We start from the raw sequence: 27,518 nt of genomic DNA, 5'->3' as shown, positions 1-27,518 counted from the left end.
GGCAAGCGGGATTTACAATCAATGTCATAATGAGGGCCTTAGTTTTGGTATGTGATCGGCTTCAGAACTTTCACAATATGTCATATGATGCATCATACATATTGTTGTGAATGCATCTAAATATAGCAATGACAAACTGATGTTTTGAGCTACTCAGAAGGAGTACGATAGAGCCGTCACACAAGTATGTCAGTTACTCAGTGATGCAGGCTTGTTTCTAAATGCAGCCAACTGTGAGTTCAATAAAACAAAAGTGAAATTCTTTGGCCACATATTTTCTGATGGCTGCATGATGCCTGATCCTGCAAAAGTGCAAGCTTCAACAAATGCTGAACCCCCACAAGATGTTTCAAAGGTACATTCTTTTCATGGACTGGGCAGCTACTGTTCGCTATACATAAAGGATTTTGCCAGTGTCAGTGCTCCATTACGAGAGTTAACCAAGAAAAATGTTTATTTTAACCCTTTGGGTGCCCAGGATGTAATGGTTACATCCTCAGCTGCACTGCTCGGGTGCAGAGGATGTAACCGCTACATCCTGCACCTGGCCCTAGCCCTCCCCCCCTTGGGCCTCCCACCTCCCTCCCCTGGGCAGGGATGGAAGAGGAATCGCTTCCCCTTGCACCCCTGATACCTCCCCACCAGTGATGTCTGATGACATCAGCACCCGATCGCGCACTGACCTCATCAGAGGTCGCTATCATTGCGCTGAAAGCTCGGCTTCCAGCACGATCATAAGAGAAATGCTTGGGGGTGGGGAGGTCAGAGAGACATGAATAGAAAGGAGAGGCTTTTCCTTTCCTTTAATGTTTTTCTGAGCATTCCTGCAGCCCAACCGCATAGCGATCGGGCTGCAGGAATGCCCACCAGACACCAGGGACTTTGTTTACATTATGGAAACAAAGAAGGGGAGCGGCCCCTTGGGCCTTTTCAACCCGCTCCCACCCGGGGCAGATCAGCCTATTTTAAGACGGCTGATCTGCCACCGGGGGGTGCCAGAAGCTACTAGGAACCAGGGATATATTTTTTTAAATGTTTACAGATGGGGAATGACCCCTTAGGCAAAGTTTGCTCCCCAGGGGGCAAATTTATTTAAGGCAATTTCTGCCCCCCTTGGGGGCAGATTCGCCTATTTCTATTAGGCCAATCTGCCCCCAATGGGATCAGCAACCAGTTAGGCACCAGGAATTGGTTTGTGTGTTTTGTTTTGGGGGGCAGCCCCTTGTGCAAAGGTCGCTCCCTATGAGGGCACATTACTCTTGGCCATTTCCGGCCTAATTTTGTAAGGCCCATCTGCCCCCAAGGGGGGCTGAAATACCACCAGGCAGGAGTTTTTTCAAAAAAAGAGGGTGGGGTATGGCCATTCCCCCACCCCAAATAAATGAGGACAAAGTTGTTCTGCCCAACGGTGGGCAGATGGGGCAATTACCCCCGATCCACTCCCCGGGGGGGCAGAAAGCCTACTAGATTCCAGGGAATTAAAAAAAAAATAGTGGGGTGGTGGCTACCAACCAGAATAGGCATGGTTATGCCCCGACCCCAGCTGAAGGTGGTCACAAGCTTTCAGCTCTCCCACCGCACACTAAAAGATCTTATCCCAACGGCAAGCAAGAGGACATTTGATTATTTTGGGTTTTGGTTTTACATTTGGGCCATGAGAGCTTGTCTAACTCTCAAAAGCGTCCCACTTGGAATGGTGAGGGCTGCACTTTTTGGACTTTGGGACACTGCCATGTAGAAAAATCCTAGACACATCTGAAAACTAAACATGTGGGTGAGTCCAGGGTGGTGTGCTTCACATGCATCCCGCACCATTTTCTTACCCACCATGCCTGCAAACCTCCAACTTTGCTTGAAATCACACATTTTCCCCATATTTTTGTGATGGAACCTTCCAGAATCTGAATGAGTCCACAAAATTCCTACCACCCAGCATTGTCGCATTTATACAGATAAAAATTCTACCCCACTTGTCAGCCTAAAAACGTTTCTTTTTTAATGCCCTTTTGGACCCGCTTTGGTTCCCTCTTAATTTTGACATGTTTTTGTCTCTTCCCTGTCACAGGCACTTGGCCCTCCTACACAAGCGAGGTATCATTTTTATCGAGAGACTGAGGGGAACATTGGGTGGTAGGAAATTTGTGCCAGAGCGGTGCTGTGGGGGGATACCCCACAGAAAAGTGGGGAAAATTTGATTTATTTTTTTAGCTAAATTTGAGGTTTGCTGAGGATTCTGGGTAAGAAAACACTGGGGGATCCACGCAAGTCACACCTCCTTGGACTCCCTCTGGTGTCTAGTTTTCAGAAATGTCTGGGTTTGGTAGGTTTTCCTAGATGGCTGCTGAGCCCAGGACCAAAAATGCAGTTGCCCCCCGCAAAAACAGGTCGTTTTCCAATTGATCATTTTAATGTGCCCACATAGAGTTTTGGGGCATTTCCTGTCACGGGCACTAGGCCTACCCACACAAATGAGGTACCATTTTTATCGGGAGATGTGGAGGAATACTTGGTAGAGGAAGTTTGTGGCTCTCTCAGATTCCAGAACTGTGCAGCGCCGAAATGTGAGGAAAAAGTATTTGGAGCTTTGCTAAGGATTCTGGGTAACAGAACCTGGTAAGAGCACCACAGGTTATCCCATCCTGGGTTCCCCTAGCGGTCTAGTTTTCAGAAATGTCCAGGTTTGCTAGGTTTTCCTAGGTGCCAGATGAGCTACAGACCATAATCCACAGCTTGGCACTTGGCAAAAAACAGCTCTGTTTTCTTTGGGAAAATGTGATGTCAATGTTGTGTTTTGGGACATTTCCTGTTGCGCACACTAGGTCTATCCACACAAGTGAGGTACCATTTTTACCAAGAGACTTGGGGGTATGCTGGGTGTAAGGAAATTTGTGGCTTCTCTCAGATTCCAGAACTTTCTATCACCAAAATGTGATGAATTGTTTTTTATTTGTCAAACTTTGATGTTTGCTAAGGATTCTGGGTAACAGAACCTGGTGAGAGCCCCACAAGTCACCCAATCCTGGATTTACATAGGTGTCTAGTTTTAAAAATGCACAGGTTTGGTAGGTTTCCCTAGGTGCTGGTTGACCTACAGGCCAAAAGCCACAGCTAGGTACCTTCCAAAAAACACATCAGATTTCAATGTAAAAATGTGATGTGTCCATGTTGTGTTTCCTGTCGCGGGCACCAGCCTACCCACACAAGTGAGGTACCATTTTTAATGGGAGACTTGGGGGAACACAGAATAGAAGAACAAGTGTTATTGCCCCTTGTGTTTCTCTACATTTTTCCTTCCAAATGTAAGAAAGCTGTATTTTGGCTAATTTCTTGATCTCCTCCAGGGGAACCCACAAACTTTGGGTACCTCTAGAATCTCTAGGATGTTGGAAAAAAGGACGCAAATTTGGAGTGGATAGCTTTTGTGGACAAAAAGTTATGGGGCTTGAACGTGAACTACCCCAAATAGCCAAAAAAAGCTTGCCACCTCAGAGGAAAAGGCCTGGCAGAGAAGGGGTTAAATGGTCACAAGAATGTGAAAAGAGACATGCCATAGAAAACGTGACAGAAATGATGTGCTTCAATCCAGATCTCCATACTGAGATTGTAGTTGATGCTACCCCCCTTGACCTGCTTGTTACACTTGTACAGCATAGTGGACACCCAAATGCAAGAAGATATATTGTGGGCTATGCAAGTATAAGTTTATCTCAAACAGAACATGCCTACCCACAACCTGAAAATTAAAGTTTTGCTATACTTGTGTATTCCTTCATGGAAAGCCTTTATACCTGGTGACTAATCATCAAGCTTTACTGATCATCTTTGGCAATCCAAAGACAGAGATGCCTCCTCGAATTGAACAATGGGGACTACAATTGCAAGGGTACGATTATACAATTGTGCATCGACTGGGAAAAGATCAAAATCCTGCTGACTGCTTTTTGAGAGTGCTCATTCAAGGTCATGGCACTCCATCCAAAACATCTGAAGCCTACATCAATGTAATTGTCAAGTGAAGTACAGCAAAGAATTTAAAGAATTTCTGTAGCGCCTTAAAATAAAGCCTCAAAATTTCACACCCTTGAGGCCACTGGCTAATTAACTTGTTGAGAGTTGTATGGGTACAATAAAGAAAGCAGTGCAGCACGCAACTCTTGAAAATGTCAGTTTAAAAACTGTGCTGAGCTCTACTTTACAAGCTTATCTTTCAACACCCCACTCGACCACTGGTGAAAGTCCTGCGACTTTGATGTTCAGGAGAGCAATGGCAACCAAGATACCCCAGTTGACCACACACAGAGATACTAATGAAAACTTGATTTGTGTGAGGGACTTGAAATGAAAATGTATGCAGACAAGAAGCGGCATGTGAAGATCTCTCATTCCGAAAAGAAGATTTGGTGACTGCTTGTCAGCTACAGAAAAGAAAATTTGATACTTCTTATGATGTTGCACCCTTTCAAGTAGTATCTACAAAAGGTCACAGGGTAACTACCTGACTACCAGGGAAGTGCCTTAGCAGAGACTCTTCTCATTTCAGTCCTGTGTTTCATTAGTTCTCAACTTGAGATGGTGAAAGAAAGACTGATTTTGAAAACTCAGTGCCTATTGCTGATTCCCTACCTTCTTTGATGACTTCCGACATTGAAGCGGACCGTTTGCAGCTTCCAGTAACCAGATCGGATTTGTAGATCAAAGCGTTGAGAACATTGATTGAAGAAATATAATTGTACTTGTTTCTGTGTATGTAGATATTTGTGTCTGTCTCATGCTTTTCTAAAAATGAGCAATTTCTCATGCAACACAGAGGGGGAGTAGAGAGTTGCATGATTAAGAAAGGAACCTTTCTGACTCCCCGAGGACTCTGTATCAGTATATGACTTAATTGCTAGAATGGAATGCAGAAGAGCTTACTTTAGAATGTTGGAGCTCATAGGTACACCCAAAGGAATAGAGAAGTGTGATTTACAGTTCTATGTGTGGCCTAGTTATTCACAAGTATAGCAAAACTTTCCTTTTCGGGTTGTGGGTAGGCATGTTCTGTTTGAGATAAACTTCTACTTGCATAGCCCACAAAATGCTGATTTTTTATTCTACCAATATTGGGATTCAATTGAGCATTTCTAGCATTCTGATTTTACTGTTAATAATTTCTGCCCTTGTGTATTTTAATCTGTTCTTTTTATGGAGTGTTTTAAGCCATTTGAAAATAAATTACTAGCATAAACAGTCACCCACTAATTACATGAAAAAGTTTAGTTAAAGTATTACTAATGTATTTAAATGTGCAAAATTATGCTTAAGAAATTGTAGTTTGAAAATCCTAATATTGTGCTGTGCAAGCCTTCTTATATTTCTGTACAGGAGCATACATGCCAGCCATCTTGAAACGGGCATCGGGCGTCGTGATGTTAAGAAACTGAACTGAAGAAGCCCTTTCTGACATGGCATAGCCTCCAAGGCAAGACGTGGCAGCCACCTTGCAACGGGCATCGGACGTCGTGCTGCGTGGAAACAGAACTGCCGTAGCCCGTTTTGTCATGGCCGCCACCTCTGACGGGTGGGACGCCGCAGCCGTTGCCTTGTCGGTCCTTCTTCCATTTCCACGGTTCGTCCCGGCACTACTTCGGAGGAGGCGGCGGTTAGAGGCCCCTTTGCCGGTAGGAGCGGTCACGGGAACAGGTTTTGTAGACTTTTTCGGCGTTATTGCTGCTGGTGGCCTGTATATATATATATATATATTTATTTTTTATATAGCGCGTTGCTGTCTCGGAGGTGATGCCAAGTGCTTTAACCTTACCCTATTGTCCATGATGGTGTTCAGTGAGCGAATGAATTAATGAATAAATGAGAGAAAGCTTTAGCTGCGATCGCCAGGACGTTTATACCCGTCCAGTTTTTTGTTGTTTGCTATGAGACACCTACATCCCAATATTTGGGAATACGTAAGAGGAAGGTTAGGTTACAAATCGGGTTGGTGTGGCTTTCATTTCCCAATTGGCTTGTAATTTTGAGGGGGGCAGATTAAATTAGGTCGAGTTTAGCTGCGCCCCAGCGCTGCTCTTCGACATGTTGTAATCTAGTCTGTGGGCTTCAACCACGCCCATCACTTTTATTCGTTCCTTGTCCTGCCTTTCAAAATCCCCGTGGTTTAGTAGGTAAATGCTGTGTGTTGGTACCGCCTTGAGGCTGCTTTCTTATGCCTTGCAGACTGACTCAGGTCAAGCGCAAGCGTAGGGCCCCTTGTATACTTCTTTGGGCTTTAAGCCATTTCATTTGTTCGTTTCAGTGTCATTTGAAAATCCTTGCTTACTAGTGGTCAGTCATGCCTCTTAGTCCCTTCTTTTTAGGTCAAGCTTGTTAGCGTGCAGCTCTGTCTGCAAGACATGTTGTATTGATTATAGGCTTTCATCCACGCCCACTGTTGCTATTCGTTCTTTGTTGTGCTTGCCTTAAATGCTTAATTTTTATTGGTACATTTGCTAACTGTCCTTCCTTTGCGTGCTACGTTCCCTCCCAGGGATTTCACTGAGAGAACATTTTTGTTGTCCATCACACTACATCATGCTTCCACCTGTTACGGCGTGTGATGGCCCCTTCTCCCGTCTGGTTTCGGTTTTGCCTTTATTCCCAGCCGCAATCCTTTCTCCTCGTGGTTTGTTCTTATTTCCTTGTTCTGTCCATTAGGTGTCTTTGCCGCTCCTCTCCCCACCCAGTCTTATCCCCTACAACTCCTGTTTTTGAGGTATGACAAGTCTCTCTTGTTTTTTATTCATTAACAAAAGGCTGAACATGATACTAAAATCTTTGCCTCGTGCGAGCGTGTGTGTATTTTTTTACAACAATTGGAGAGAAAAAACGAAGTCTAAAACTAAAAGATCCATAATCGTAACTGCTAAACCTCTACCTCTTACTTTCTCACTCAAAGAACAGGCTTACATGTGGCAGCATGTAAAATGTCTTTGTGTAAAAAAAGTTGGACCTGACTGAAGGTATCCCATGCTATGGGTTTGCTCGGCAGCTGTGCATAGGATCTTGCTACTCAGTACACACATGCACTTGCACTCCTACCTCGATCTCTCTCTCTCTCTCTCTCTCCCTCCCTCCTCTGTCTCTCTCCCTCCCTCCTCTGTCTCTCTCCCTCCCTCCTCTGTCTCTCTCCCTCCCTCCTCTGTCTCTCTCCCTCCCTCCTCTGTCTCTCTCCCTCCCTCCTCTCTCTCTCTCCCTCCCTCCTCTCTCTCTCTCCCTCCCTCCCTCCTCTCTCTCTCCCTCCCTCCCTCCCTCCTCTCTCTCTCTCCCTCCCTCCTCTCTCTCTCTCCCTCCTCTCTCTCTCTCTCTCTCCCTCCCTCCCTCCTCTGTCTCTCTCTCTCTCTCCCTCCTCTGTCTCTCTCTCTCTCTCTCCCTCCCTCCTCTCTCTCTCTCCCTCCCCTGTCTCTCTCTCTCTCCCTCCCTCCTCTGTCTCTCTCTCTCTCCCTCCCTCCTCTGTCTCTCTCTCTCTCCCTCCCTCCTCTGTCTCTCTCTCTCTCTCCCTCCCTCCTCTGTCTCTCTCTCCCTCTCTCTCTCTCACTCTCTCTCTCTCTTCCTCCCTCCCTCCTCTGTCTCTCTCCCTCCCTTCTCTCTCTCTCTCTCTCTCTCTCTCTCTCTCTCTCTCTCTCTCTCTCTCTCCCTCCTCTGTCTCTCTCTCTCCCTCCTCTCTCTCCCTCCCTCCCTACCTCCCTCCTCTCTCTCTCTCCCTCCCTCCTCTCTCTCTCTCCCTCCCTCCCTCCTCTCTCTCTCTCTCCCTCCCTCCCTCCCTCCTCTGTCTCTCTCCCTCCCTCCCTCCCTCCTCTGTCTCTCTCTCTCTCTCCCTCCCTCCTCTGTCTCTCTCTCTCTCTCCCTCCCTCCTCTCTCTCTCTCTCCCTCCCTCCCCTGTCTCTCTCTCTCTCTCCCTCCCTCCTCTGTCTCTCTCTCTCTCCCTCCCTCCTCTGTCTCTCTCTCTCTCCCTCCCTCCTCTGTCTCTCTCTCTCTCTCCCTCCCTCCTCTGTCTCTCTCTCCCTCTCTCTCTCTCTCACTCTCTCTCTCTCTTCCTCCCTCCCTCCTCTGTCTCTCTCCCTCCCTTCTCTCTCTCTCTCTCTCTCTCTCTCTCTCTCTCTCTCTCTCTCTCTCTCCCTCCTCTGTCTCTCTCTCTCCCTCCTCTGTCTCTCTCTCTCTCCCTCCTCTGTCTCTCTCTCTCTCCCTCCTCTGTCTCTCTCTCTCTCCCTCCTCTGTCTCTCTCTCTCCCTCCTCTGTCTCACGTTTCTTACTAACTCTGCATCCCTTCTAACTTATCTGTGACCTGGGAGGTGTACAGCCAGCAGGTGGGTAGAGAATTAAGGAGCAATGTGTCACATTTATCCGTATGTGATGGTAAAAACCCTTGGGGATGAGCTGTACTTCGATGTGCTTTTGATTAAGTAAATCCAACAATTATCACCACAGTTTAAAGCTGAATGCTTGTGTCATTTTTAGAATATTCCCCACGTCTGCAATAAATATCCACCAGTCCACCCCTCTCACATTTTTTGTTTTGAGGAGCACATAAAATATTAATATTGCACAAAACAGATTTTAGTTTCAAATGCCAAAACGATTGTCTTTGTCAGTGCGTGGTGTTTTGAAGTTCTGCTGCAGCGTTGATCATTGCCGGTGTTTACCCTGTGGTGATAACCCACCCCTTCACCCTCCCGTTGCAACTGGAGCAGGGCTTGTCAGCATTCCACAACTATGACATAGCCTGCTATATAGCAGCATGGAGACTTTTCTTATACAGCTTTTGAGTAGCGGTGAACACTGAATAGGGCAGCTGAATTGAGGACTTTGCTGCACCTGCACAAGAACTGTTAAAGTATAGGGAACTTTCCCAAATAATGTTTTAAAAAACAAAATGGCAAACAAGTGATGGATGGAAATGGCCTCATTGCTTTCTGGTAATGTTCATTACTATTAGCCCTCATACCAGTCATTGCTTATGAGGTGTATCTCACTTTGTTGACACAGGAAAACACAGAGCAGTATTCTGAGAGGTCAGCGACGTGCCATTAAAGGGAATGGCATCACAGCATCCTTGTGGAATACCTAACCCTACGTCGGAGGCAGGATATGCCCAGGGCTGTAGTGTCTGGCATAACAGCTAGAACAAGGACACGTAGGACTAGGAGTTATAAAGATAAATTTAAGTAATCAGCAAATTACCTTTATGTCAGTCATAAGTAATTACTTATGAGGAATACTTAAGCCATTACTTATGAGGAATACCCAAGCTAATAGATGCCTTTCGACCCCAACAAAAAATATATGTAACATGTCACTCTCTGCTAAAACTCAGTGATTTATTATCTCATCAAGAAACTCAACATTTCAAAACTGAATGGAATTGAGAAATCCATGCCATGTTCCTTTTATCCATTTCCAAAACACTTTGTCCATAATAATTTGCAAAAGTGTTTGCAGAAGACCAGGTTGCAGCTCTGGAAATCTCAGCAATAGTCACACCTTGCATTTCAAGCCATGTAATAACTAAATCGGATCTCCCCTTAACCCCAGGCATGAAGGAGACACTTTGCTAGTGTAGGGGAAGGCTATAGTAGGCATACTTCATTTATTTATCATAAAAGCAGAAGCCTTACAACCTTAATTTAACAGAAGTACAAATACATCATCTTAAGTCGAGAATATTTAGATCTATGCGTACAAATCAAAATAGGCCTTTTCACATAACTTGCATTTGTAACAATGGCCACTTTTGGCTTAAAAGTAGGGTCTAAATGTAAAATTACCCTATCATCTGGAATAGAAAGAAAAGGGGCCACCCTGTGCAAGCAGAGGTAATTTCTACTAGGAATGAAACTTCTCATCCACAATCATTTTAAATCTACAGAATCCAGACAGGATGAAGGAAGACTCTTCAGGAAATCTTCCTTCTTTTAGTCTGGTCAAGGTTCGCTGAAGGCTCTAATAGCCACCCACTAGGTCCTCGGTGTTGAGATTGCTAAATTCTTTTAAAAATCTTCCTACAGAAACTATTAGAGACAGAATACTTCACACCGTCACATCTTTGAAATGAACTGCTATGGCAATAGCATGTCGTTAGAGTTGAAGTCCTTAAGAATTCTTTACGACAAGATGACCGGGTAGCCACTTACTCTATAACACTCTCCTTTCAACTTCTAAACATAAAAGGATAATGTTAACAAGGGCAATCCCTCCACTTTCTCAAATCCTCGTCTCGTCCACCTTCAAAATGTTCATCACAACGTGTTCTTTCTGTCTAGATCATCTCTGGGTCCCCACAATAGGTTAGTGGGGACCCCAAAAATAACCCATCCCACCTATCAGTGTATTTTTAAGCTCTCTTATGGCTGAAACTTTTGTTTTGCACCTGGAAGTAGATTGTGTTTTAAGGGCCTTGTTTGAAAACAAGGTCTGCTAGCCCATTAGTTATATGCAGGACCACTGGAATTATGTGGCAGAAAGGACCAAAATGTGCAACAGGGTTGACCAATTTATGTGGGGGAAAAAAAGTCTAGTTATGCATTTAGATCGCCAATAGCTCCAACTCAGGTAAATGCAAGACCTGTTGCATTGGAAATGCTTGTTCTCTTTGGGAGCAGGGATTAACTACTGTATAATTACGATTTGTTGTGTTTATCTTTTCTTTAGGGGATTTTTTTTTTCTTGGTTCCCTGCTCATGTTCGATGAAGCTTCCCTTTTCATTTGCAGAGCATTCTTGCTCTCAGCCAACTTTACCTTGTTATTCCTGCTTACATTTGACATGCTTTACTCTGAGTGTTTGCTTTTTCCAGGCTGTTGTTACTTATTTTTTTTTCAGCCAGCATATTACTCTTATCTCCCCTCCCTCATAGCCTTAATGCAGGAGATATAGATACCACAGTGTTCAGTAACCACCTCTCCCTTCTCAGTGTCCCGAGAGATGCCACACCTTGTTGTTGTACTCCTCGACGAAGCTGTCCAAAGCCAGCCAGAAGGGCTTGTCGGGATAGACAAACCAATTAATCGGGTAGACAGTCCACAGCACCTCATACTTGTAGATTTCCTTCTGTTTCCTGTGGAGGGACATTGGGAGAGCTTAAGCCGCCAGCAAGGTCAATTTGATCTGGGAAAGGGCGACAGGGCCTGTTCGGTTGATAGCTCCGCTCTGGGATGACAAACGTGATCTCCAAATGTCACATGTCCTGTAAAGTTGGGCAACTGTTGGATAAACAATAGGGAGATGGCAGAGACTGTTAGGTGCGTGAACACAGCAGCGGAGAACGAAAACCGAGCCACTTGCACCAGAGCATCAGTGTGCGGTAATGTATAGAACTCCGAGACTTTCTAGTCACATGCGTGCGTGTGAGCAGATTGAGCAGTCTCCACGGTTACCTGCACTACGCTGTGGGTGTTACCGCATCATGTTTAGGTGTAGTTAAAGAAAACCTGTTGGACCATGGCCTATTTTGCACAGGGACTATGTTTGGATTTACTACACCCAACATGGGGGCGCTGTCACTACTAGCTGTGCTCGCTCAGCGCAGTTTAACATGCTGTTCTGCAGCCAGCCAAACCCCAAATAAAACAAAATGCACTACAGTGTGCATGCGAGTCTGCGCAAGCATGTGTCTGAAATCAGCAGGGTTGCCAGGTTCAGATTTATGAAGAATGCAAATGTCTTTAGAAAGCAAACGAAACACGCTCACAAGATTACTTGCTTGAGCTGAACGAATAATAAGGATGTTTGTATGGGTGATGGTACTAAAAGGTTAATGCTTTATAACTTCGAATCTCTTCAAGCGTCGTGTGCCACCTATCTTATACTGGGCATACTTGTGATGCTATTAATTGTGTTTGGCCAATGACTTTGTGTTTCACCACTGCGCATATTATTTGCTCAATGTTCACCAGTAGCACATTACATGTTGTATTCAGTTTAGCTGCCTATTGGCTTTAACGTGGAGTTAGACATTGCAGTTGAGACATTGCAGATGAGCTGTGTTTTTCCACATGATAGACCAAGGTGTGTTTTTCACACCAAACCCTAGCTGATAAGAGCGCTTAGATTTTGTGTTTACCTCTCAATCCAGTCTGAGAACGAGTGAAGTTTGGAGAATTGGCCACTCTCCAAGTTTATTAGGTTCTCACACTGAGTTTGCTTTTAACGATGCCCCTGGGCAACAGCGAAAGAGAAATATCTTGACTTCAGACAGGAAAGGACGTCAGTTGCCTGTCCCCGTTTGGATAGAAAATCTCTTTCTCGCAGTTGAACCGGAGTCATCAACTTGCAGGCCCCGTTAAGATGATGCAATTTTGACTTTTATGCTTTGCTTTGAAGTTATGCTATAATATAATCACATGTATTTGCTGTGTGCATTGCAACTGAGAAGTACTTTGAAACGTGTGCTTCCAACCTACTAATTTCGTCTTTCAGGAACCTCGTGGTGAAGTAATAATAATAATAAATAAATGTCTTCTTTAAACTGAGAAGTGCATTCCAGAGAGGTTTTGTAAGCTCGGTCATAAGATAAGAGAAGGAAAGCAGAACAATACTACATGTTTAAAATAGTGTGTGTAGGAAGTTGGCTCTGTATATACTATTTCAAAGTAAGAAATAGTGTGCACCGAGTCCAAGAGTTCCCCTTAGAGGTAAGATAGTGGCAAAAAAGAGATAATTCTAATGCTCTATTTTGTGGTAGTGTGGTCGAGCAGTAGGCTTATCAGAGGGTAGTGTTAAGCATTTGTTATACACACACAGGCAATGAGGAACACGCACTCAAAGACTTACTCCAGGCCAATAGGTTTTTATATAGAAAAATGTATTTTCTTAGTTTATTTTAAGAACCACAGGTTCAAGATTTACAAATAATACTTCAAATGAAAGGTATTTCACTCAGGTATTCTAGGAACTTTGAATAATCACAATAGCATGTACAGTTTTGACAAAAATGGCAATAAGCTATTTTAAAAGTGGACACAGTGCAAAAATCAACAGTTCCTGGGGGAGGTAAGTAATTAAGTTCACAGGTAAGTAAAACACAGGGTTCAGAATTGGGTCCAAGGTAGCCCACAGTTGGGGGTTCAGTGCAACCCCAAAGTTACCACACCAGCAGCTCAGGGCGGGTCAGGTGCAGAGGTCAAAGAGGTGCCCAAAACACATAGGCTTCAATGGAGAACCTGGGTGCCCCGGTTCCAGTCTGCCAGTAGGTAAGTACCCGTGTCCTCGGAGGGCAGACCAGGGGGGGTTTTGTAGGGCACCGGGGGGACGACGACACACAAGCAGGCACAGAAAGTACACCCTCAGCGGCTCATGGGCGGCCGGGTGCAGAGTGCAAAAAGGCCTCGGGTTTTGTATTGAAAGCAATGGGGGGTCTCTTCAACGATGCAGGCAGGCACGGGGGGGGGCTTCTCAGGGTAGCCACCACCTGGGCTAGGCAGAGGGTCGCTTGGGGGTCACTCCTTGTAAGGAAATGCCTCCTTGGCATGGTTGCCCCCTGACTTTTTGCCTTTGCTGATGCTATGTTTACAATTGAAAGTGTGCTGAGGCCTGCTAACCAGGCCCCAGCACCAGTGTTCTTTCCCTAACCTGTACTTTTGTATCCACAATTGGCAGACCCTGGCATCCAGATAAGTCCCTTGTAACTGGTACTTCTAGTACCAAGGGCCCTGATGCCAAGGAAGGTCTCTAAGGGCTGCAGCATGTCTTATGCCACCCTGGAGACCTCTCACTCAGCACAGACACACTGCTTGCCAGCTTGTGTGTGCTAGTGAGGACAAAACGAGTAAGTCGACATGGCACTCCCCTCAGGGTGCCATGCCAGCCTCTCACTGCCTATGCAGTATAGGTAAGACACCCCTCTAGCAGGCCTTACAGCCCTAAGGCAGGGTGCACTATACCATAGGTGAGGGTACCAGTGCATGAGCACTGTACCCCTACAGTGTCTAAGCAAAACCTTAGACATTGTAAGTGCAGGGTAGCCATAAGAGTATATGGTCTGGGAGTCTGTTTTACACGAACTCCACAGCACCATAATGGCTACACTGAAAACTGGGAAGTTTGGTATCAAACTTCTCAGCACAATAAATGCACACTGATGCCAGTGTACATTTTATTGCAAAATACACCCCAGAGGGCACCTTAGAGGTGCCCCCTGAAACTTAGCCGACTATCTGTGTAGGCTGACTAGTTCCAGCAGCCTGCCACACTAGAGACATGTTGCTGGCCCCATGGGGAGAGTGCCTTTGTCACTCTGAGGCCAGTAACAAAGCCTGCACTGGGTGGAGATGCTAACACCTCCCCCAGGCAGGAGCTGTAACACCTGGTGGTGAGCCTCAAAGGCTCACCCCTTTGTCACAGCACCGCAGGACACTCCAGCTAGTGGAGTTGCCCGCCCCCTCCGGCCCCGGCCCCCACTTTTGGCGGCAAGGCCGGAGAAAATAATGAGAATAACAAGGAGGAGTCACTGGCCAGTCAGGACAGCCCCTAAGGTGTCCTGAGCTGAGGTGACTCTAACTTTTAGAAATCCTCCATCTTGCAGATGGAGGATTCCCCCAATAGGGTTAGGATTGTGACCCCCTCCCCTTGGGAGGAGACACAAAGAGGGTGTACCCACCCTCAGGGCTAGTAGCCATTGGCTACTAACCCCCCAGACCTAAACACGCCCTTAAATTTAGTATTTAAGGGCTACCCTGAACCCTAGAAAATTAGATTCCTGCAACAACAAGAAGGACTGCCTAGCTGAAAACCCCTGCAGAGGAAGACCGGAAGACGACAACTGCCTTGGCTCCAGAAACTCACCGGCCTGTCTCCTGCCTTCCAAAGAACTCTGCTCCAGCGACGCCTTCCAAAGGGACCAGCGACCTCTGAATCCTCTGAGGACTGCCCTGCTTCGACGACGACAAGAAACTCCCGAGGACAGCGGACCTGCTCCAAAAAGACTGCAACTTTATCCAAAGGAGCAGCTTTAAAGAACCCTGCAATCTCCCCGCAAGAAGCGTGAGACTTGCAACACTGCACCCGGCGACCCCGACTCGGCTGGTGGAGAACCAACACCTCAGGGAGGACCCCCGGACTACTCTACGACTGTGAGTACCAAAACCTGTCCCCCCTGAGCCCCCACAGCGCCGCCTGCAGAGGGAATCCCGAGGCTTCCCCTGACCGCGACTCTCTGAAACCTAAGTCCCGACGCCTGGAAAAGACCCTGCACCCGCAGCCCCCAGGACCTGAAGGACCGGACTTTCACTGCAGAAGTGACCCCCAGGAGTCCCTCTCCCTTGCCCAAGTGGAGGTTTCCCCGAGGAAGCCCCCCCTTGCCTGCCTGCAGCGCTGACGAGATCCCTTGATCTCTCATTGACTTCCATTGCGAACCCGACGCTTGTTCTTACACTGCACCCGGCCGCCCCCGCGCCGCTGAGGGTGAAATTTCTGTGTGGGCTTGTGTCCCCCCCGGTGCCCTACAAAACCCCCCTGGTCTGCCCTCCGAAGACGCGGGTACTCACCTGCTGGCAGACTGGAACCGGGGCACCCCCTTCTCTCCATTGAAGCCTATGCGTTTTGGGCACCACTTTGAACTCTGCACCTGACCGGCCCTGAGCTGCTGGTGTGGTAACTTTGGGGTTGCTCTGAACCCCCAACGGTGGGCTACCTTGGACCAAGAATTGAACCCTGTAAGTGTCTTACTTACCTGGTAAAACTAACAAAAACTTACCTCCCCCAGGAACTGTGAAAATTGCACTGTGTCCACTTTTAAAATAGCTATTTCTGAATAACTTGAAAAGTATACATGCGATTGAAATGATTCAAAGTTCCTAATGTACTTACCTGCAATACCTTTCAAACAAGATATTACATGTTAAATTTGAACCTGTGGTTCTTAAAATATCTTTTCTTAGTTTATTTTTCTATACAAAACCTATTGGCTGGATTTGTCTCTGAGTGTGTGTACCTCATTTATTGTCTATGTGTATGTACAACAAATGCTTAACACTACTCCTTGGATAAGCCTACTGCTCGACCACACTACCACAAAATAGAGCATTAGTATTATCTCTTTTTACCACTATTTTACCTCTAAGGGGAACCCTTGGACTCTGTGCATGCTATTCCTTACTTTGAAATAGCACATACGGAGCCAACTTCCTACACTCCTGCACTGGAGTTCGGTTCCTTCCAGTCCTGGGGGCTGCGGGTGCAGTGTTGGTTCCAGGTGTCAGGTCCCTTGTTACAGGCAGTCACCGTCAGGGGGAGCCTCTGGATTTCCTCTGCAGGCGTCGCTGTGGGGGCTCAGGGGGGTCAACAGTCGCTGGGGAGTCCTCCCTGTAGTGTTGGTTTTCCGCAGATCGAGCCGGGGGTGTCGGGTGCAGAGTAAAAAGTCTCACGCTTCCGGCGGGAAACGTGAAGTCCTTGAAGTTGTTTTTTTGTTGCAAGAAAGTTGCAGATGGTTGAACAGAGACGCTGTTCACGGGAGTTTCTTGGTCCTTGGGTGCAGGGCACTCCTCTGAAGCTTCAGAGGTCGCCGATCCTTGTTGGATGCGTCACTGTTGCAGTTTTCTTCGAAGTTGGGAGACAGGCCGGTAGGGCTGGGGCCAAAGCAGTCTGTCTTCACTGCAGGGCTTAAGGTCATCAGCAGTCCTTCTTCTTTAGGTTGCAGGAATCTAGTTTCCTAGGTTCTGGGGAGCCCCTAAATACTGAATTTAGGGGTGTGTTTAGGTCTGGGAGGGCAGTAGCCAATGGCTACTGTCCTTGAGGGTGGCTACACCCTCTTTGTGCCCCCTCCCTGTGGGGAGGGGGGCACATCCCTAATCCTATTGGGGGAATCCTCCATCCACAAGATGGAGGATTTCTAAAAGTAAGAGTCACCTCCGCTCAGGACACCTTAGGGGCTGTCCTGACTGGGGGGTCACTCCTCCTTGTTTTTCTCATTAACTCCTCCAGCCTTGCCGCCAAAAGTGGGGGCAGTGGCCGGAGGGGCGGGCATCTCCTGTAACGAAAGGGGTGAGCCTTTGAGGCTCACCGCCAGGTGTTACAGTTCTTGCAGGGGGGTTCTTGGAGAATCACTTCCACCCAGTACAGGTTTTGTTCCTGGCCACAGAGTGACAAAGGCACTCTCCCCATGTTGCCAGCAACATGTCTGGTGTGTGGCAGGCTGGCAAAAACTAGTCAGCCTACACTGGAAGTCGGGTATGTTTTCAGGGGGCATCTCTAAGATGCCCTCTGGGTGTATTTTACAATAAATTGTACACTGGCATCAGTGTGCATTTATTGTGCTGAGAAGTTTGATACTAAACTTCCCGGTTTTCAGTGTAGCCATTATGGTGCTGTGGAGTTCGTGTTTGTCAAACTCCCAGACCATATACTCTTATGGATACCCTGCACTTACAATGTCTAAGGTTTTGCTTAGACACTGTAGGGGCATAGTGCCCATGCACTTATGCCCTCACCTGTGGTATAGTGCACCCTGCCTTAGGGCTGTAAGGCCTGCTAGAGGGGTGACTTACCTATGCCACAGGCAGTGTGAGGTTGGCATGGCACTCTGAGGGGAGTGCCATGTCGACTTAGTCATTTTCTCCCCACCAGCACACACAAGCTGTGAAGCAGTGTGCATGTGGTGAGTGAGGGGTCCCTAGGGTGGCATAAGACATGCTGCAGCCCTTAGAGACCTTCCCTGGCATCAGGGCCCTTGGTACCAGGGGTACTAGTTACAAGGGACTTACCTGAGTGCCAGGGTTGTGCCAATTGTGGAGACAAAGGTACAGTTTAGGGAAAGAACACTGGTGCTGGGGCCTGGTTAGCAGGGTCCCAGCACACTTTCAAATCATAACTTAGCATCAGCAAAGGCAAAAAGTCAGGGTGTAACCATGCCAAAGAGGCATTTCCTTACAGTGTGCATATTCATAATGCTTTAACTCATAAGCTCTGACCTTGTAGCACTATAATGCAGATGTCACTATTCCCCACTGCGCCAACCAGGACTTGTTCTCTGCATGAAATAAGTGTCTCTCTGCATTTTTTGTATCACGGTTTGAAATATACATTAAGAAGGTCTTTCCTACCCTAGACTTCCCTTATGCTGCAAAGACTGTAATAGTGCAAATGCACTGGGTAATTAAGGTAAACATTGACCTGCATTTGAATTACTTTTAATGTACTTATGTGGGCCTAAAGCTATTTGTTCACCTCAGTTTCATTTAAAATCCTTTCTCGCTAGTGCTCAGTCATGCCTCTGCGTCCCTCCTTTTTCTCTTTGGGAGCAGAGACTAACTACTGTATAATTAGCCTTTGCTGTGTTTATCTGTTCTTTAGGGGTGAGAGGGCAACTGCACTGACCTCCTGGTCAGCGTCTGCTGCCCTCCCCAGCTCCTCTGGCGGCTGCTGCTGCCTCTTCCTTCTGCCTGGGACGAACTGAGAGTCTCCTGCCTCTCAGTTCGAGGCCCTCCTCCACCTGCAGGCTCATCCCTGCGCCTCATCCGTGGTGGTCTAGTGGCCATCACAAGTAAGTATCTTTTGTCTCTCTCTCTCTCTTTTACACTCTTGAGTTTTCTGCCTTTGTATCACTCGTTTTTTCCCCGTTTCACTCGTTCCTGTATTTCTTTCTGCCTTCTCCTCTCACTCTTCCCTACTGCACCCCTGAGGCCCTACCCACATACCCCTCACCCACTTGAAGCACCTTTCCCGCCCTCCCGCCCCCTCTCCTTCTTAATGGCGGCTGCAGCCTGTGAGAGGGCAACTGCACTGACCTCCTGGTCAGCGTCAGCTGCCCTCACCAGCTCCTCTGGCTGTTGCTGCCTCTGCCTTCTTCCTGGGACAAACTGAGAGTCTCCTGACTCTCAGTTCGAGGCCCTCCTCCATCCACAGGCTCATCCCTGTGCCTCATCCCTGGTGGTCTAGTAGCCATCACAAGTAAGTATCTTTTCTCTCTCTCTCTCTCTCCCTCTTCAACTCTTGAGTTTTCTGCCTCTGTTTCGCTCGTATTTTTCCTGTTTCACCTGTTCCTGTATTCCTGTATTTCTTTCTGCTTTCTGCCTTCTCTCTCCTCTCACTCTCCCCGGCTGCCCCGCCCCCTGCGGCCCTACCATCCCCTTCTCCCCGCGAAGCACCTTTCCTGCCCTCCCGCCCCCCCTCTCCTACTTAAAGGCGGCTGCAGGGCAGCGCACCGCTGGCGCGCCAAAGGCAAGTCTGTCTGCGCCCGTCCGCACCTGTACCGTGCCCAGTACCAGAAACTCTGGATCTCCGCCAAGCCACCCCCTGGCCAACCACCGTGACGCTGAGACCCTCCACCGCCATGAAATTGGACATCTCAGCAACTGCTGCACCATCTCCCCCAAGGACACCCACTGACCTTTCACCTGCAGGAACTGCAACTTCAGTGCCGACCTCAACAAACCTAAGATACTTTCCACCCACAGAGATACCAACACCCTGCAAAGCCCCATCATCTGCCTCCTCCTGAACATCTGCTCCCTCCACAAACACGCCACCGAACTGTGGGACCTGATAGAGACCGCCTGGCCGGACATCGCCTTCCTCACTGAGACCTGGACCAACCCCACCTTGGGACCGCACATCACCATTCCCGACGGCTACAGCATCCTAAGGAGAGACCGGCCCTCCTGCCCGGGCAGAGGTCTCGCCCTTGTACACAAGTCTTAACTACGTGTCAAGGCCGTTCCAGAAGAACAGTGCACCACCATGGAACACCTGCACTTCCTGGTCCACCACAATTCCTTAATCCGCTGCACCCTGGTGTACAGGCCACCCGGCCACCGCACAGCATTCATAGACAACATCATAGACATCGCGAGCCCCCAGGCCCTGGAGTCAGACGACTACCTCTTCCTTGGTGACCTGAATTTCCACCTCGAGGACCATATCGACCCAAACACCACTGCTCTATTCGACACCCTCAGCCTCAGACTGCTGGTCTCGGCACCCACACACACTGGACCCCATATTCACCTCAGGCAACTGGATCACCATTGAGACCATCTCCACCCCAGTTGACCGACCACTGCTGTATACATTTCACTATCACCGCACCCCGCAGCCACATCCGTACTCCCAGAACCCCCCACAGGAAATGGAACGAAATCGCCAACAAACAACTCACCTAAACCCTTGCCAAATCCCTCCCTCCGATCACGCCAACACAGCAGCGCACAATCTCAATCATGGATCACTGAATGCACTGACACTGTATCCCCCCTCTGGCTGACATCGGCTAAACGCACACCCAAGAAAGCTAGCTGGTTCACCACCGAACTCCAAGAATCAAAGCTCACCGAAGACGTTTAGAGAAAAAATGAAGGAACAGCCAAACCAGCGAAGACCTCGCCTCCTTCAGAGCTGCATCTGCCACCCACTGCCAAAATGCAAAGAAGGATGCACTCTGGGATCGCATCAACTTCTCCACACACAACACTAACTCTTCTCAGTCATCAACAAGTTCACTAATCCCCCCCTCCGAAGCCACCAGCATCCCCGTCACAGGACCTCTGCAACAAACTTGCCACGTTCTTCCCCTGCAAGATCACAGGACATCTACCACAGCTTCCTCATGGAAAAACCTGCCACTGGAACCTGCGACCGACCCACCCCTCCAGAACCCACCCAGACCATCCACAGTTGGTCCACGCTCACCATGGAGGAAACAGTAAACCTCATGAACAGCACTCACTCCGGAGACCTGACGGACCACTGCCTGCACCACATATACATCAGAGCCAGCACATCCATCGCCCCTGGGCTCCGAAATACGTTGAACTGCTCCATCACCACTGGCACCTTCCTGGAGGACTGGAAACACGCCGAGGTACGCCCTCTCCTGAAGAAACCCTCAGCCGACCCATCAGAACTAAAGAATTTCCGGCCCATCTCGCTGCTACCCTACCCTGCCAAGATACTGGCGAAAACAATCAACACTCAGCCACGGAATTTCATTGAGGCCAACAAATCCCTGGACAACTCCCAGTCTGACTTCCGCAGCAACAACAGCACAGAGACAGCCCTTCCGACAGCCACCGACTACATCCAGTTGCTCCTAGACCGTGGCCACACCGCAGCGCTCCTACTCCTCGACCTCTCAGTAGCTTTTGACACTGTCTCCCACATCACTCTACGCACCAGACTCCACAACATACGAATCCGTGGAAGAGCCCTGGAATGGATCCACTCTTCTCCGGGAGAACTCAGAGGATCAGACTCCCACCCTACACATCCAGACCCACAGGAGTCAACTGCAGAGTCCCCCAAGGATCCTCACTGAGTCCCACGCTGTTCAACGTATACATGGCCCATGTCAAAGCCATCGTCTGAAGCCATGGAATGAACATTGTGTCATTTGCCGATGACACACAACTCATCATCTCCCTCACCGAAGACCAAGACACGGTCAAAAGGTACTTCCACTGAGGAATGGAAACCGTCGCCACCTGGATGAGAGAAAGCTACCTCAAGCTCAACTCCGACAAAATGGGCTGCGCAAAGCTTCCCTTGTCTTTTGCATAGCATTCTTGCTCTCAGCTAACGTAACCATGTTCTTCCTGCTTACATTTCACATGCTTTACTTTATCTAGCATTCTCTACGAGTGTTTGTTTTTTCCATGATGTTATTTTTTTTTTCTTCAGCCAGCATATTACTCTTGTCTCCCCTCCCTCATAACTTAATGCACAGCATAAAGCTTTTCACTACATGGTCGCCACACTTCATTTTTCAGCACAATGCCCGAAGGTCATTGGGGATGTGTTGAATTAAGATTGCAGTGTGTAGTACCTTATTTGGCCAAATGAGGTCCCAAGGGACACTTATGGATGGCCTGTGGTACTGCTCCCTTTCCCTGCTTCTTGCATATTAGAAAGTTAAATGTTGCAGGTTTTTTTCAGCTAGCATATTATAAGTGTAGAAGCGTTAACGTAACCATGTTGTTCCTGCTTACATTTCACATGCTTTACTTAATCTAGCATTCTCTACGAATGTTTTCTTTTTGCAGGATGTTTTTGCTTATTTTCTTTTCTCAGCCAGCAGATTACTCCTCTCCCCTCTCTTATAACCTATTTCCCATTTTCTGGTTCTCCAGAGACGCAAGGTGTAAGGAAATGCCTCCTTGGCATGGTTACCCCCTGACTTTTTGCCTTTGCTGATGCTAAGTTTTGATTTGAAAGTGTGCTGAGGCCTGCTAACCAGGCCCCAGCACAAGTGTTCTTTCCCTAACCTGTACTTTTGTTTTCTCAATTGGCACACCCTGGCATCCAGGTAAGTCCCTTGTAACTGGTACCCCTGGTACCAAGGGCCCTGATGCCAGGGAAGGTCTCTAAGGGCTGCAGCATGTCTTATGCCACCCTGGGGACCCCTCACTCAGCACAGACACACTGCTTGCCAGCTTGTGTGTGCTGGTGAGGACAAAACGAGTAAGTCGACATGGCACTCCCCTCAGGGTGCCATGCCAACCTCACACTGCCTATGCAGTATAGATAAGTCACCCCTCTAGCAGGCCTTACATCCCTAAGGCAGGGTGCACTATACCATAGGTGAGGGCACCAGTGCATGAGCACTGTGCCCCTACAGTGTCTAAGCAAAACCTTAGACATTGTAAGTGCAGGGTAGCCATAAGAGTATATGGTCTGGGAGTCTGTCAAACACGAACTCCACAGCACCATAATGGTTACACTGAAAACTGGGAAGTTTGGTATCAAACTTCTCAGCACAATAAATGCACACTGATGCCAGAGTACATTTTATTGTAACATTCACCCCAGAGGGCACCTTAGAGGTGCCCCCTGAAACCTTAACCAACTACCCGTGTAGGCTGACTGGTTTTAGCAGCCTGCCACACTCGAGACACGTTGCTGGCCACATGGGGAGAGTGCCTTTGTCACTCTGTGGCTAGTAACAAAGCCTGTACTGGGTGGAGATGCTTATCACCTCCCCCTTACAGGACTGTAACACCTGGCGGTGAGCCTCAAAGGCTCACCCCCTTTGTTACAGCACCCCAGGGCATTCCAGCTAGTGGAGTTGCCCGCCCCCTCCGGCCACGGACCCTCTTTTGGCGGCAAGGCCGGAGGAGATAATGAGAAAAACAAGGAGGAGTCACTGGCCAGTCAGGACAGCCCCTAAGGCAACCTGAGCTGAAGTGACTCTGACTTTTAGGAATCCTCCATCTTGCAGATGGAGGATCCCCCCCAATAGGGATAGGAATGTGACCCCCTCCCCTTGGGAGGAGGCACAAAGAGGGTGTAGCCACCCTCAGGGCTAGTAGCCATTGGCTACTGCCCTCCCTGACCTAAACACACCCCTAAATTCTGTATTTAGGGGCTCCCCTGAACCTAGGAACTCAGATTCCTGCAACCTAAGAAGAAGAGGACTGCTGAGCTGAAAAACCCTGCAGAGAAGACGGAGACACCAACTGCTTTGGCCCCAGCTCTACCGGCCTGTCTCCCCCCTTCTGAAGAAACTGCTCCAGCGACGCTTTCCCCAGGGACCAGCGACCTCTGAATCCTCAGAGGACTGCCCTGCTCTAGAAGGACCAAGAAACTCCAGAGAACAGCAGCCCTGTTCACCCAAGACTGCAACTTTGTTTCCAAAGGAGCAACTTTAAAACGACTGCGTTTCCCGCCAGAAGTGTGAGACTTGCAACTCTGCACCCGACGCCCCCGGCTCGACTTGTGGAGAACAAACACTTCAGGTAGGACTCCCCGGTGACTACGAGACCGTGAGTAGCCAGAGTTGCCCCCTCTGGGCCACCACAGCGACGCCTGCAGAGGGAATCCCGAGGCTCCCCCTGACCGCGACTGCCTGACTCCCAGATCCCGACGCCTGGAAAAGACCCTGCACCCGCAGCCCCCAGGACCTGAAAGATCGGAACTCCAGTGCAGGAGTGACCCCCAGGAGGCCCTCTCCCTTGCCCAGGTGGTGGCTACCCTGAGGAGCCCCCCCCTTGCCTGCCTGCATCGCTGAAGAGACCCCTTGGTCTCCCATTGATTCCAATTGAAAACCCGATGTGTGTTCGCACACTGCACCCGGCCGCCCCGTGCTGCTGAAGTTGTACTTTCATTGCTTACTTGTGTCCCCCCCGGTGCCCTACAAAACCCCCCTGGTCTGCCCTCCGAAGACGCGGGTACTTACCTGCTGGCAGACTGGAACCGGGGCACCCCCTTCTCCATAGAACCCTATGCGTTTTGGGCACCACTTTGGACTCTGCACCTGACCGTCCCTGAGCTGCTGGTGTGGTAACTTTGGGGTTGCTCTGAACCCCCAAAGGTGGGCTACCTTGGACCCAAACTTGAACCCCGTAGGTGGTTTACTTACCTGCAAGAACTAACAATTACTTACCTCCCCTAGGAACTGTGAAAATTGCACTGTCTAGTTTTAAAATAGCTATATGTGTTTTATTTGAAAAGTATATATGCTATTGTGATTATTCAAAGTTCCTAAAGTACTTACCTGCAATACCTTTCATTCAAAGTATTACATGTAAAATTTGAACCTGTTGTTCTTAAAATAAACTAAGAAAAGATATTTTTCTATACAAAAACCTATTGGCCTGGAATTGTCTCTGAGTGTGTGTTCCTCATTTATTGCCTGTGTGTGTACAACAAATGCTTAACACTACTCCTTTGATAAGCCTACTGCTCGACCACACTACCACAAAATAGAGCATTAGTATTATCTCTTTTTACCACTATCTTACCTCTAAGGGGAACCCTTGGACTCTGTGCATACTATTCCTTACTTTGAAATAGTGCATACAGAGCCAACTTCCTACACAAGGTCATACGAATGACAGTAACACTATGCACATATCACTCCACTGCGTACAAAAAACAAAAGTAAAAAAAACGAAAACGCCATTTTCAACGGCAAGAGCTCTATCTTTCACAAAAGTGGGACCGCTTGCATTGCAAATGCTTGTCTCTTTTGCCTTGGTGCTTTGCACTGCGTGACCCTATGTTGTTTCTTCCTCTTCCTTCTTTTGGGCGTGCTGCTATTTCTTTGCGGTTTCTGCGTACAAAAGTTGCAAGCTGGAGGAGCGTTCTTTTTAATTTATAATTTTTTTTTTTAAAGGCTCATAGTGCAAACTCGATCGATTGGAGGAGCGCTGAAGTTTCATATAGCGCAAAATCGATTGGAGCAGCTTTATACATGACTACATGACATTTCATATAGCGCAACCTCGATCAGAGGAGCGCTTTACAAGAGGACCACTTTACAAGTTTAGCAGTTGAAAAATATACAAACTGGAGCATTTAAAACAGAACAAATACAGAAATCCTCAAAGCGGGTCTCCCGGCACAGTGAGAGCTAATACTACAATATTCACTGCACTCGGGGAAACTTGCCCAGTAATACTTTGCAGGGTTTTTCTTTTTCAAACAGTTTTGCCCATAACTCAGCCTCTGCTGATCCTTTGGACAATGGGACGGCCACCAAACCGTTCAGCACAACGTGCTCTTTCTGTCTAGGTCATCGCTGGGTTCCCACCCTAGGTTGGGGGGGGGGGGGGGTGAGAGGGAGGGTAAATTAGTAACCTTTCCCACCATTCAGTGTTTTTTTCAGCTCTCTCTCATGGCTGGAACCTTTGCTTTACAGCTGGGAATAGTTTGTGTTTTAAGGGGCTTGTTTGTAATAGTTTGTGTTTTAAGGCCCTCGTTTGTAACAGTATTGCAGTAGGCCTGCTAGGCCTGAAAATGTGTAGGGCACATATATGGTTACACTGTCATTCTGTTTTCAAGGTGGTATGCCCTCTATGGGCCGATAGTATGGTACATGACCATGTTTCTTACAAATGTTATTTTTATAGTGGTGTCTTCTAGGGGCTGTTCTGTCTGGGTCATCTGAGTCCCCACACTAGGTTTGGGGGGACCACAAAATAGTAATATATATTTAAAAATGCCAGTATTTTCATTTTTTGCTGCAGACAGTGGAAGAAGGTAAATGGAAGTGCTTTAGTTGCATGCAGGGCCACTGGAATTATGTGACGGAGAGGACCAAATTATACTGCAGGGTTGACCAATTTATGTGGCAAGAAAAGTCCATTTCTGCATTTACAATGCCAGTAGCTCTAACTCCAACAAATGCGAGACCTATTGCGTTGTAGAGGCTTGATCCCAAGCCCAAATCTATAGTGCACAGGGACTGCTGAGTTACAGATTAAAAAGAACATCCATGCATCTGACAATGTGTTACTGTCTGCTTTTCCAAACTCTTTAATAGTAGTTTGTTAACATCAAGCACTTCAGAAGAGGGCTGTGTGGAGCTATGCAGAGTAGAGGGTTTATGTCACATGTGAACCATTTATATAGCGTGCTTGCTGCCTTTAGGATGACATTGACGGGCTAAGAGAGCTAATAGGTAGGATGCAGCGCGGATTGATTGATTTGTGCACTAGATTCATCTGACTGAAACTTTCACAGACGGCCAGTTGGAGATAGTCTGCTGGGATTCAAATACTAACAGGAGGCTTACCCTACTTGGTGCCAAGGATCCCTATATGAGCCCTGACACTTGTGCTAGTCTTGGTTTTTCACCACACAGTGCTTTACATACAGGGATTTTCAAGCCTACACCAGGATGACTGTATAGTTGAAGCAAGTTGGCAGCTCAACGACCAGCACTGCTACAAAACATAACCAATTTACCAAATATAATCGACTCGAAAGTAGTCTGGAAGCCTGGTATGACAAATGACTACTGACAGGAAGTAAAACAGTTCCTATATATCGGACTCCCTGCAATGGCTACCTTATACCTGTATAGATAGTATAGCAGTTGATATTGCATAGTTTTTACAACAATGCTAATGTCCTAGCTCGGGCTAAGGATTGTCAACATCCATAGTGCTAACATCATTGTTTGAGGAACAGTGTTATCAAGGGTCCCTGTGTGTTACATAGCTCAGACCAGTAGAATGGCACTGCTCAGGAAAACACAGCTATCCTGTTGTAGATGTATAGCTTGATACCCTTACCATTGAAGCTAAAAGCATCTCACAGTTAGCATCAGTAATGTTTGCGTATAATTGTGCCATGGCTTTCAATTCACATCATGCTAGGAAACTGTCTTTTACACATTGTTGATTTGTGTATGTTTATGAACTTTGTGTAATCTCAGTTTCTCCAATTGCAGGATATTATTCTCAGTGCATTCATACGCATCCAAAATGACTTCCACTCGAATCACACAGGAGACCTTTGATGCTGTTGTGGAAGAAAACATGAACGAATTTGAGATGGACCCGGAAGAGGCCGTTACAGATGCCATACAGCAGTTCGAATCTCAAGGTAGTTACACCGTCATGGCATGCATGGATGTTCTGATAGCAGGTGTCTTTGAAAGATGTAGTCCTGGTGCAAGATTGGCCATAGGTATGGCTCCCCACAACCCTGTTGATGTGACGGAGTGCAATTTAGGTTTCCAGGGTTGATAAAACAAAAGCCTTCGAAAAGAGGAATTCAAAATCTGTCAAAAGATGTCCCAGAACTGATTTTGTGTGAATTGGTGTTCCATCTTTGGAATGA

At 47.6% G+C, this 27,518-nt stretch overlaps 1 protein-coding gene across 3 annotated transcripts in view; it reads left to right on the top strand.

Annotated features, from left to right (window-relative positions):
* Nucleotides 1–5,543: 5,543 nt before the first annotated feature.
* The window catches only part of ARMC6 (armadillo repeat containing 6), a 65,590-nt gene continuing 43,615 nt past the window's right edge, over nucleotides 5,544–27,518 (top strand). Inside the window, exons 1-2 of one of the 3 annotated variants that reach the window (XM_069216527.1) lie at nucleotides 5,544–5,660; nucleotides 27,127–27,281. In XM_069216527.1, the coding sequence (XP_069072628.1) occupies nucleotides 27,161–27,281 (121 nt within the window). In that variant the 5' untranslated portion in view covers nucleotides 5,544–5,660; nucleotides 27,127–27,160. Of the gene's footprint in view, nucleotides 5,683–5,885; nucleotides 5,946–27,126; nucleotides 27,282–27,518 lie in introns of those variants that run through there. The other 2 variants (XM_069216529.1, XM_069216528.1) reach the window with 2 other exon arrangements.

Source organism: Pleurodeles waltl, chromosome 12 (assembly GCF_031143425.1).
Source record: "Pleurodeles waltl isolate 20211129_DDA chromosome 12, aPleWal1.hap1.20221129, whole genome shotgun sequence".
NCBI classification, from domain to species: domain Eukaryota; kingdom Metazoa; phylum Chordata; class Amphibia; order Caudata; family Salamandridae; genus Pleurodeles; species Pleurodeles waltl.
This window is presented reverse-complemented; position numbering and strand designations above follow the sequence as displayed.